The 11,872-nt window shown below is 58.9% G+C and overlaps 2 protein-coding genes across 2 annotated transcripts in view; one reads left to right on the forward strand and one right to left on the reverse strand.

Moving 5' to 3' along the window:
• Positions 1-5,103, forward strand: part of BAZ1B (bromodomain adjacent to zinc finger domain 1B) — a 53,541-nt gene extending 48,438 nt beyond the window's left edge. The window contains exons 17-19 of the mRNA XM_065924841.1: positions 1,297-1,442; positions 2,581-2,684; positions 2,939-5,103. Of these exons, the coding sequence (XP_065780913.1) occupies positions 1,297-1,442; positions 2,581-2,684; positions 2,939-3,296 (608 nt within the window). The 3' untranslated portion in view covers positions 3,297-5,103. The remainder of the gene's footprint in view (positions 1-1,296; positions 1,443-2,580; positions 2,685-2,938) is intronic.
• A 3,834-nt stretch (positions 5,104-8,937) lies between these two features.
• On the reverse strand, positions 8,938-11,248 carry FZD9 (frizzled class receptor 9). Its single transcript, XM_065920384.1, has one exon. The coding sequence runs from the start codon at positions 11,013-11,015 to the stop codon at positions 9,246-9,248; it is 1,770 nt and encodes a 589-aa protein (XP_065776456.1). The 5' UTR covers positions 11,016-11,248; the 3' UTR covers positions 8,938-9,245.
• Positions 11,249-11,872: the final 624 nt, after the last annotated feature.

An 11,872-nucleotide genomic window follows, 5' to 3' on the forward strand; every position in this document is an offset into this window, starting at 1 on the left:
TTCAGGTATCGGAGGGAAGGAGACTAGGGGTCTGTGAGCCTGCATTACAGAGAAGGCCGGAGGACTGCCCAGGTCATGATTTGGATACTTTGTTGTCTGTGAACAGATTCTGGATGTAACCATGTGCTGATTTTGTTTATTTTCCAAGTAATGATTTCTTTCCACTTTGAAGTTATTGCTCTTTCCAAGGACTTGTTCCCGCTCCAGGTTTCTAGGACCTCTTCTCCTGCAAATATCCAGGAAGCTTTTGGTGCTTCAGAGCCTCTTGCCTGCTCTGCCTTTTAGGGCACAAAGATGTGGTTCCCTGGTGCAGTTCAAGGCCCTGGGCTGCTGGCTGTTCGTGTATCCTGCGTTTCATCCTTGGCATTTGCTTCTTACTCTCTTCTTCGCCTAGTCTCAGAACTTACAAAACCTAAGCATGTCGGTGAAGTGTCCTCTTGGTCTAGAAGTAGAATATAAAACATAGGTTATTGGTTCCCTGCATCCCCGCCTCTGTGTGCCCCTAGCTCTGGTCCAGTACCCTTCCCCATTTTCCAGGGAAGTGTTTGCTTAGTGGAGCAGCCTTGAGCCAACCCTAATGGGGCTTTGTTTCTTGGGGACATAGAGATGCTGGCCACGTGACATTGAGCGCCTGTTGTAAACAGAGAAATAGGCAGTCTTGTGCCTTAGTAGTTTCTCTTTTGTCTCGGGGGGTCCTGGACAGGGCTCTGGTGGAAGTGGCCTGGCCTACTACTGTCTGTGCTTTTGAGAAATCAAAGCCTTAAATTGGATTCAGTGAGGAAGACTTCACATAAGCATCAGCTTTTCTCTGAGCAGACTGTGGTAGTGAGTACAGGATAACTCTGGGAATTAGGAAACAGGATCTGTTCCACACTCAGATTCCATCTCTCATGTAATACATGCGTTCTCAGGCTGAGCTTGGGCTGAAGGAATTCTAGGCAGACCCATCAGCAAATGGCTTTGTCTCCCGAGTGAGTCAGTTCACAGTTGACTCCTTCCAGCCCTCTTTCCCTGTGGGTGGGGTGGGGACAGAGGGCGCATGCACCAAAGGAACTGGCTTTCTAAGTAGACTCTTCAAAGGTCTTGGGCAGCTGATGAGAGGTATCCATCCATTCGTCATCTGCTGCCGCTGCCCCTGACAGGCCCTGTGAGGTCAGAGAGCAGGAGATAATGGCACAAGCACCACCCCCCCAGACCTGAGGAGGTCGCCGCTCTGCTCATCCAGAGCATCACCCCTTCCGTGGGCATGCTCCCGTCATCCTCAGTTCTTCTCTGAATGCATGTGTTTAATTTCAGTGAGACCACGCAGGACTATCCGGGGCAAGCAGGGTGTCATCCCCCCTACAGCTCGGCCCGGCCGACGGCCAGGCAAGAAGCCGCATCCCCCCAGGAGGGCTCGGCCGAAGGCTCCACCTGCGGACGACACGGAGGTGGACGAGCTGGTAAGAATCCCTTTTCCTCCGCGCTCTAGCATCTCAGATTCGTACCCGCCACTCCAGCGTCAGGAATTCACCAGGCAACAGGTGGAGCCGCCCCTCTGCTCCCCACCACCCCCCACTCAGGAGACTGATGAGGCAGATGGGTGGCCATGGAGGCAGACGGGGCAGCAGGCCCCCGGGAGCAGCTATGCCGGCATTCCGCCACTGCAGCCTGCAAACATCTCTAGTGAGCGGGCAGCCTGCGACGCGTTAAGGACTTTAAAATAGCATCCATGTGTCTCCCGCGGCTCAGCGGGGCTGGGTCTCTGTGGTGGGAATGTCAGCAATGTTGGAGCCTTGCTCACTTGGGGCTTTTGCCGACAGTTGTCATGGGAGGGACACACCCTCCCCTCCGCTCCTCAGCCAGTGTGATCTTAGCAGTCTTGCTTTGGATTTCACTTGAGTTTTAAAGGACAAAAAGCTTGACAGATCAAATTGGAGTTGGAGGTGGGCTGGGGGCATTAAAGCAAGCCATCAGGATGCTCAGCGGGCACCGTGAGCACCCTTCCTGTAGGCCCAGCCCCAATCCCTTCAACTCTGTGCTCCTGGCTGGGAGTCATGCCTATTCCCACCACCTGGAGAGGCGGCCTGCCCCTTTCTCTTTAGCCTCTTAGTGGCTTCTCAGGGGAGAGCCCAGGAAAAGAACTGTACCTCTTACTTTTCTTCCCTCAGACATCCCCACCCCCACAAAATTGACTTCAGGTGGTCCCCGTAACCTGCCTGGCATTCTGCAGTTGCTTGTTTAAACTCATCCACGGCGTGACCATAATCCCAGGTCCAGCTGCTCTCAGAGGGCTAGCTTCCTGGGGACAGTGGCCCTCTCGCTGGCCCTGGCAGGACTGCTGGGACCCAGCCACTGCTGCCTGTCCTCTGCTTTGATCACTGTCCACCCGGGGGGAGGCAGGTGGGCTGATGCCCGCCGGCTCAGAGCGCTCCCTGGATGGAAGTCAGATGATCTTGACCATCTTCTCTGTTCCAAGAAGATAGCTAACCTTGACTCTCTGCTTTTTTAAGCAGATACAAAAACACTTTTACAGTGCCTCCTGTCCTGTCTCCTCTGCTCTCAGCTCTGCAGTAACCTGTCTTCTTTCTTTGGCTCCAGGTATTGCAGACCAAACGGAGCTCCCGGAGGCAAAGCCTGGAACTGCAGAAGTGTGAAGAGATCCTCCACAAGATAGTGAAATACCGCTTCAGCTGGCCCTTTAGGTGAGCTTGGGCTCAGGGGAATGGTCCAGCCTTGCAGCTGAGCCCCTGGGACACATCTCAGTAGCGGGCGGGGAAGTGAGCTTCCAGACTGGCGGAGTCCACTCTGAGCACAAGTGAATACCCCCACTCTGCCTTCCTGCTGGTGGGCTGGGCTCGGCATTCCAGTGAGACATGTGATGATGTCCATCGTTTGATGACCAGGTTTCTGTCTGGATCAAGGCTGCACTGACCTCTCCGTTTGGTTCTTCTCCCAGGGAGCCCGTGACCAGAGATGAGGCTGAGGACTACTACGACATCGTTACCCACCCCATGGACTTCCAGACGATGCAGAGCAAGTGTTCCTGTGGGGGCTACCGCTCTGTGCAGGAGTTTCTTGCTGACATGAAGCAAGTGTTTACCAACGCTGAGCTTTACAACTGCCGGGGCAGCCACGTGCTGAGCTGCATGGTGAAGACGGAACAGTGTCTGGTGGCTCTGTTGCATAAACACCTTCCTGGCCACCCGTATGTCCGTAGGAAACGCAAGAAGTTTCCCGACCGACTTGCTGAAGACGATGGGGACAGTGAGCCAGAGCCCATTGGACAGTCCAGGGGACGAAGACAGAAGAAGTAGAGAGGCAGGGCCCTGGTAAGGGAGCTGAGGTCGGGGGGGACTTGAGGGAGAGAGCGAGGGAGGGGGGAGGGAGGAGAGAGGAGAGAGAGGAAGCTGGAGAAGGACGTGGACGGGAGGAGGTCACGGGGAGCCCGGGAATGCCTGTCACCCGAGCTCGCACACATCTCCAGAACTCTCCGTGGGCCTTAATCAAGCAGCGCACTTTGGAGAGCCTCTTGCTGGGTTGGTGGTCTTTGCCCAGAAATGCTATGGGGAGAGGTGGCCTTAATCCCCCTTCGTGAGGGTTTCCAGGAGGAGTCCCAAGTCTTTTCTCGTGAACCCAGTTCCTCTTCTTTCTTATTTGCTAAGGTCCCTCCCACTTTGGCCGCCACAGCAGTGCCAAGCCCTCTGGTCTCCAGGGGAGGGATTACTCTATTACGTAGAAGTATGAAGGGTAATCAGGCCAACTGGGGAGGTAGTGTCGATTTTTTAAATCTATATTTATACACAGTCCTGTTTCTTCAAGCCCGTGCTGTGTCTCTCCCTCCTGCCCTCTCAGCTGACAGTATCAGTGAGTGCCATACAGAGTTCTGTATTCACCAGCATCATGAGACGGTTGTGGTCTGTTGAGTTGATCTTGGCAGAGTAAAGGGACATGTCCTACAGCCATTCCTGAGTACCCCTCCCCTTCTTTGTGACAGCTCTCTCCCTGCCCCTGGCCTCCTGAAACAAAACCTAAGGCACTTCACTCAGAGCCTGGAGCCCTGCTTGTATAACCATGTGTATAACCTTTCCTTTGATGGGTCTGGCAGAGGGGTGTTGGAGCCCAGCCCACCCACACACCAGACAAGCTCTTAGGGGAGCAGAAGAAAAGCAGGAAGAATTTAAATGTTTAATTTTTTTTTAATTGACTTTTCTAGTTATTAAAGGTTGCTTGTTTCAGCAGTGATATTGTATAAAGAACATCTTGTAAAAAGATCTCTGTCATCTCGCTTTGGCACATGTACAGTACGATTTCTATGATAACGTGTTTGCTTTCCTTTGCCCGGTCTCTTCCCTCAGCCTGTCCTCTCTCCTCTGAAGCAGGTGGGCTGGGGCTCCTCGGGGCCGGCAGTGGGGACCACCTGCTCATGGAAGGTCCCTCTGCCGCCCTGGCGGCCGCTTTCGCCGCCAGCGTGTGCAGCGCCCCTGCCGCGGTCCTCTGGCCTCAGGCTTCGACCCGAGAACCTGAATCTCAGCGCCGTGTTGGGCTCGGGGGCGGAGGGCAGCAGGGGGCTCTGTGGCCCTTCCCGCGGTGAATCTCGCGCTAGTCGTCACATTCAGGCCACCTTTGTAGTCTTCTTTCCCTTTTATGGCAGATTTTGATAAAAAAACGCAGAACAGGGTTTAATTTTCTTTTCTGTCAACTTTGAATTTGGAAAACGTGAGCACCTAAGCGCTTCAGTACCGATTCAAATGAAGGGAAAAGAAGTCCACCAAGGGGACTGCAGCTCGCGGAACTAAAGCCTGTTAAAGTGAAACGTCCAGGTGTGGTCCCCATGCCCTGGCCGCCTCGGGGTTTGCCCCAGGGGCTGCCGGCTGGGCTCCCCTGGGCTGGGAGGCAGCACTGACGTTGCAGCATCACAGCCCCGCGCCAGCACCTTCCTGCCTCTCGCCCTAGAGCCAGTCTGTTTGTTCACAGTGAGAATTCTGTGTTCCCACTTCAGTGACACCTCAGTTACTTGTTGTTTTTTTAAAGTGTCTTTAAGGAGGAAGGGCCCCATTAAAGGGTAAACTTGTAATAAATTGGACTCTCAAATAAACATTATGTACTTGTGTTTATAAAGAAGTGACAACTCTGGTGAATTTTTCTTTGTGCTTTTGGAGGTCTCAGTGGATAGTATGTCCTGAGCGCGTTTTCCCTTGGACTCTTGGAGGCCGTTTTTCAGGAGAGGACCTCTGGGTTACAGGCTTTTTGACCGCAGGTCAGATCCATCTACTGATCTCTTTGCTTCCAGCACGGCCTTCTGCTGCCCTGGGCAATCGCGCTGTGGCCTTCAGGCTCTCCTGGCCTTGTCTCTGTTTCAAACCCCTACCCTACCCACCCAGTCCTGCTGGAAACTTCTGGGAATTAGAAGAAAGTAATTTTTCTAAGGCTTCACTGTGGAAATTTGTGGTCCTTCAGGACTTAATTTTGGGGAAGCTTTGGATATTTTACAACAGTTTTCAAGGAAAACTTGAAACATGCACAGCGGAATTACAACAAATTCCCCCTACTCAGCTTCAGCAGTTCCACTGTGTAGCCAGTCTTGTTTTACTGGTGCCTTCATTTATATTTTATGCTGGGAGCCTTTCTTTAGTCAAACTGGCTGATTGGAGTAGGTCCCTGCTGGCTGGCAACCTGCCTGTGGAATCCCAGGGTGTCGTAGGTCGCGACCCCAGTGACAGAGCAGCGAAACCACCAGTTCCTGACCAGCTGTGCCGGGGACGGCAGAAGGTAAAAACAGGACGAAATCCGAGGAGAAACCTAAGCACTGGGTGTGGGTTCTGCCGTTGACTGCCTCTGTGGCCTTGGTGAGCGTGGGCAGTGAGCCAGGCCTGAGCACTGGGGGATTCTCGGTTCCACAGGGAGGAAGTGGTTTGCCCCAAGGTCAGGCTGGATTTGAGCAGCCCTCAGGCTCTGGAAGAGCTATGCTACCTGTGAGCGGTCCCTGCAGCCCCAGCTCACCCGCATCTGTGAAGTCCTGTTCCTGGGGTGGCTTCTTAGGCCACACGAGGACAGCGCCTCTGGGGCCCCGTCACCTCATCTGGGGTGTATGTCCTGATCCTAGTCCACCAGCCCAGCCCATCCGCCCTAGCAGGCTGTGACCTTGGGGGAAATCAAGCCTGACTTGGCTCGACTACTGCAAATGGAGACAAGATGACTTTTTTCCTGAAGACAGGGGTCTGGCCATTACTCTGGCGATCAAGGGAGACCTGTCCCTCGTCTTGCCTACTTGTCTTTCTCCTCAAATCCTGTCTCCAGGGCAGGGGACAGTGGCAGCGAGTTGGTGACTGGATTCCAAAGCAGCTACTCCGGGCAGTGCTTCACTAGGGGACCAGGCCCCCACCGCCCTGAGAGCCAGGGTCCCCTCAGCAGGACACCGGGGCTGGCGCTCAAACCTGGTAGGAGGTCACTCATTGCTCCCCCTGCCCAGAGCACCCAAGCCTTTTCACACCAGGACTGCTGGGCGCGTCCTCCTCCCGAGGGCCTGAGCAGGGAGTGAGGCACCTGCTGACCCCGAGGACCTCTCAGTCTGACCTCAGTCAAGATCCCCCCTGCTGACTCCAGGCAACTTTGCATTGTTTCCCTGGAACTTCTGCTGACTGCCATCTGAGCTCAAAAGTTCCGTTAGGAACAAGCTCAGGCTCGGCTGGTGTGGACACGCGCACAGACGCGCCGCTCTGAGGGGCCCTGTATGGGGCTGCCAGGCCCCTGATGGAAGTGGCAGAGACACACAGTGCACAGGTTGGAGGGTGATGGCTTCTGAGGCACTTCTCTTGGGCTCGAGTCTCTTGGGGGTGGGGAGAGGTCCCACTGTAGGGCAGGTTCCTCTGGATGAATTTGCCCTAGGTTGTTAACAGCCACCGTGTCCCTCTCACCCCACGGCCCGGTGGAATCCATGGTGTGAAGTCACAGCAGCTCTGGAGGCCAGTCTCCCTGGCTGTGTGCTCCTGAGCCAGCCAAGGCCTTCAGGCACTGCCCTTGTCTGAAAAATGGACAGGGGAGGATGAGATGGAGGGCTTCTGTAAAAGGGCTTGAATCAAATGTTTCTTTCGTCTCTGTCCTTCAGGGTCTGGGACTTCTCATTAGTGTCGTCCCAAGCTCCCAGGCTGAGAAGCCCTAGCTGCCAAGGCCTGCCCTCCCCTCCCTCTTTCCTGGGTCCTGGCCTCTGTGAATCATCTTAGCCTCAAAGCAAAGCTCCCTTGGGGTCCGTTCTGGTTACACTGCCTCCCCTTCCGGTCCCAGTTGTCCTGGAAGTCAGTCTTGTTTCCACTGAGCGGGACACAGCCAAGTGCCCTCCACCCGCCGTGTCCACTGACTGGCAAGGGATTGGGTGATCCGGTGCCACTCCTGATGCTCGCCCTGCCCTCCACCCTTGGCCCATACACATCACTTGCCTTTCTCCTCCCGTTTCCAGAATCATCCTGTGGCTTCTGCCCCCGCCCGAGTGCAGGCCTGTGAGACCAGCCCAGTGCAGCCACGGCCCCTCGCTCCCAGCTTGGGCCCCCTCACCTGCAATAAGCTCATTCTGTTTCTCAGTCATGGGCCCTCCCTGGAAAAGTTGCAACGTTTGGGTCACTTGACTTGGCTGGTCAAAGCAGACATGAGGGCTTAGCTGTCTGTGCTCTATGAGAACAGAAGGACAGGGGGGTGGGGAGGATTCCACCTGCAAGAAGCGTAGTATAAGGGTTGCAAAATCCCCTTAGGGGTCAGTGCTGTTCCTTGCGGGGAGGGACCGCCCTCTCTCCATCTCTTGAGGGAGCTGACACCATCTGTTTGATCTCTACTTGATGTCTGTCTTCTTCCTGTGATTGGTGGTTGGGGCAGGAAGGACTCTGGCCAGAGAGGCCCTGGGTTTGGGGGCTTAGTCCTACTGTATGAAGCAGTTGGCCTTGGGCTCCCCTTGGCTGGCAGCGGGCTGGACCCCGGGGCCTCCTGTCAGTGCCACAGGGACCAGGGACAGGAACCAAGGCTCTCTCCCGGCTGGAGTCACAGCGGCCACAGCCCAGGCTAAGACGGGACCAGGGTTTCTGGGATGGCCACACTCGGAGGTGGCGCAGGTCCCGGCAGCCCCAGGGCCGCCCCGGCACGTAGGTCAGCGCGGCACCTCTTTCTCTCCCGGTTCTCGATCGTGGGAGCTACTTGTGGAGGGAGCCATGCGCACACACCTGCCCCGTTTCTCACTGCTGCGCTCAGCACCTCCAGTTTTCCACAGCCCTTTAGGAGCTGGGGACCCAATCCCCACCCTCCTCGAGGGCTGTCTCTGTGCCCGTGTCTGCTCCCAAGATGCCCGTAGATGTCCAAGAGTGCAGCCCCATCTCCACCTAGAAGGACGGGGGTTGGGGGGGGGCTGCCCTGACGGGCCCCAAGGAGTGAGCGGCCACATCAGCGGCAGTGAGGGCAGTCTGGGGCCCCGGCCCTCAGGCGTGGGGAAGGAACAGAGGGCCCAGCCAGCCAGTGGGAGCAGACACAGCCTCTGAGGGAGCCTTCGAGAAAGGCTGATGCCCTCATTTTTTATGCAAGTCGAGGAAAGCACTCTTACCCACAGCTCCCAAACAGGCCAGACTCACTGGGGCCAGAGTGGGGCGTGTCATCCCAGGGGATTCCCTGACTGCTCCCAGCAGACATCCCCGTCTCACTCTGGGAAGCAGGAACCCAGGGCTCAGACAGGCAAGCGGGCCACCGAACGGAGCCAAGGGGAGCACACACCCACCGCAGAAGCCGGGGCTCCTGCAAAACAGCTGTTTCCCCGGCGGGGTGTTCCCCTGATTGATGGAAAACCAGAGGGCCCACTCCCAGCTCCGCTCACATGGGAAGCCTCCCCCAGGGCCCTCACCGTCCTACCATCCCCCTTTCCATTCCACAGAAGACACAGCGCTGCCACACGGGGGTTTATTCCAGTCACAGCTTCCAGAGAAACTCCACAATAAATTACATCATTAAATAAACTCTGCTGGGCCACACCCCCTTCTGCCCCTCCTCCTCTCCACGTGCCACCCCCAGGTCCCAGTGGGGACTCAGCCAGGCCCACCCCGTTGCAACTAGGCAGCAGGGGAGTAGCCTCAGTGGGTCCCTACGAGTGAGGGTTGAAGGAGGCTCCCGCCCTGCTCCTCGGCCCCTCACACTCACTTGCCTGACCTTGACAGCTGGGCAGCTGCTAGTCAGCTGTCTCCTCCGGAGGGGGTGGCGAGGAGGGGGCCACAGCCGCCCCACGCAGGCCTGTGTCCCTAGAGGTGTGTAGGGTTCTCCAGAGAAGGATCTGTCTTAGTCATGTGCAAGACCACAGTGGGGGCCTTATAGTGGCCGTGGCTGCCCCGGCCATAGCCCCCGGGGGCCCGGCAGGCCTTTGCCCGGGCCCGGCCAGCTGCCATCTTGCGGTGGCACAGGCTCTGCCAGGTCTGGAAAGTCTTGGAGCTCCACACCCAGACGCCGCTGGTGATGCCCACCACGAGCGACATGAAGATTTTGAGCATAAAGACAGCCACGGTGGGCACTGAGCCCCCTTGCAGCGAGCAGTCCCTCCGGCCGCCGGGTGTGGGGGCCGCCGAGCAGGCCTGCTCTGTGGCCTGCAGGCGCCAGAAGTCCATGTTGAGGCGTTCGTAGACATAGCACACAATGACACAGGTGGCAGGCACGGTGTAAAGGATGGAGAAGACCCCAATCTTGACCATGAGCTTCTCAAGCTTCTCCGTGTTGGTGCCCCCGGTCTTCATGATCTTGCGGATGTGGAAGAGGGCCACGAAGCCGGTCAGGAGGAAGCTCGTGCCCAGTACCAGGTAGCAGGACAGGGGCACCAGCACGAAGCCCGTGAGCGCCGCCGCGTCCATACTGGCCACGTAACAGAGCCCGGTCAGCTCATCCCCCGCCACCTTGCGCAGCGTCAGGATAACAATGGTCTTGAGGGCTGGCAGGCCCCAGGCCGCCATGTGGAAGTAGCTGCCATGGGCCTCGATGGCCTCGTGGCCCCATTTCTTGCCTGCGGCCAGGAACCAGGTGAGGGTCAGCACCACCCACCAGAGCGAGCTGGCCATGCCGAAGTAGTAGAGCAGCAGGAAGACGAGGGTGCAGCCCGTGTTCTCCAGGCCCTCCTGGATCACATAGAGCGCACCCGCCTCCTGGTCGCAGGCCACGCTCTGGGCCCCAGCCACCGCCCGGATCAGGAAGGCCAGCGAGTAGACGTTGTAGCACATGGAGAGGAAAATGATGGGGCGCTCCGGGTACTGGAAGCGGTGCGGCTCCAGCAGGAAGGTGAGCACGGTGAAGGCGGTGGAGAAGAAGCACAGCGCTGACCACACAGCCATCCATACCAGCGCGAAGTCCTTGTCGCGCCGCGACCAGAACACCTCGACGCCTGGCCCGCAGCGCGGCGCGCACGAGCGGCTCTTCTCCACGTACTGGAACTTCTCCGGGTTCTCGCAGGTGCCGCCGGCGCCCGGGAGGGCGTCGCCGGGGGGCCGCGCGGGCCGCGGCGCTACGGGCAGCATGCCCAGGCCCTTGTGGGGCTCGGTGGGGCCGGCCGTGGCGTTCTCCGGCGCCTCCATGCAAAGCGCGTGCGGGTCGTTGCGCGTGGGCAGCCGGGCGCAGTCCAGCGAGTCCGGCCAGCCGAAGTTGAACTGCTCCATGATGGGCGCGCAGCGCAGGCGCGCCTGCTCGCACATGGGCCGGCAGGCGGGGATGGGCGTCGAGACCTGGTCGGTGCACATGGGCGCGTAGAGCGAGCACAGAAAGAAGCGCAGGTGGCTGTGACAGCCGTACTGCACGAGCGGCGCGAACTCGGCCAGCTCGGCGGCCGCCTCGCCCTGCGACGTGTGGCCCAGCAGGTTGGGCATGCGGGTCAGGTTGTAGCCGATGCCGCGGCACATGGGGATCTCCACCACCTGGCACGGCGCCGGCCCGCGCCCGCGCTCCGGGTCGAAGCGGCCGATCTCCAGCGCCGCGCCGCCCGCAGCCAGCAGCTGCCACAGCAGCAGCGCCCGGCGGAGCGGCGGCACGGCCATCCCGGGCGGTCCCGGCCGAGGGCGGGGAGGGCGGCCCCGCCTCACTCGGGCCGCGCCGTCCGGCGCCCCCGTGCCCGCTCGCCACGTCGCGGGGTGCGGGCCATAGCGGAGCCGGCCGCGTGTGTCCCTGCGCGGCCGGGCGCCCTGGGCAGCGCGTGGGGAAGCCGCCCGAGGGAAAGGAGGCGCCGAGCCGCCACCACCACCGCCGCCGCCGCTACTCGAACGGCCGCGGAGCCGGAGCCGGCGCCGCCTCCGGGGGCCGCGGCTACAAGCCTCGGGGCGGGGCGCCTGGCGGACACGCCCAGGGGCGGGGCCTCCGCGCGCCCCCGGCACGCCCCCCGGCCGGGCTTTAAAGGCGCCGCGCCTCGCAGCTGCGCTGCACTGCAGGACCCTCCCGGGCGCGGTCTGGCGGAGTGGGGTGTACGAGTAGTGACCTCGTCTGCCCGCTCACAGACGGTTCTCCCCTTTCTGAGGGGTTGCAGCCCAACCTCTCTCCGGGACAGGACAGTCAGCCGGAGGATTTCCCTGCCCCCCGTACCGCGTCACCTATGTTCTTCACCAGGCGGGACCGTTTCTAAGGCTTCTACGCCTGGGACGCCTCGACCTTAGACTCTGGGACAGTTCGAGCGCAGCCTCTCCGCCTCTTCACTAGTTGCGTTGTGGCTCTGGGCTCTTCGCTTTGAGCCTGTTTTCGTTTCTGTAAAACAGGCAGATAATCCCGTCAAAATGAATTCACCTGTGGCTCGCGCGGGCTGCTTACCCGTCACACTGCGCACTTGAGCTCATGGCCTCTTCGCAATCCACCTGCCCCCTTGACACCTCGGGACCGCCTGAAAACCCAGTCTCCTTCTGCCCCC

The sequence above is a fragment of the Muntiacus reevesi genome, chromosome 2 (genome assembly GCF_963930625.1).
Source record: "Muntiacus reevesi chromosome 2, mMunRee1.1, whole genome shotgun sequence".
Taxonomy (NCBI): domain Eukaryota; kingdom Metazoa; phylum Chordata; class Mammalia; order Artiodactyla; family Cervidae; genus Muntiacus; species Muntiacus reevesi.

Bases quoted from the DNA above. Each gene is read 5' to 3' on its own strand.
- FZD9 (XM_065920384.1), bottom strand. From the start codon at position 11,015: ATGGCCGTGCCGCCGCTCCGCCGGGCGCTGCTGCTGTGGCAGCTGCTG.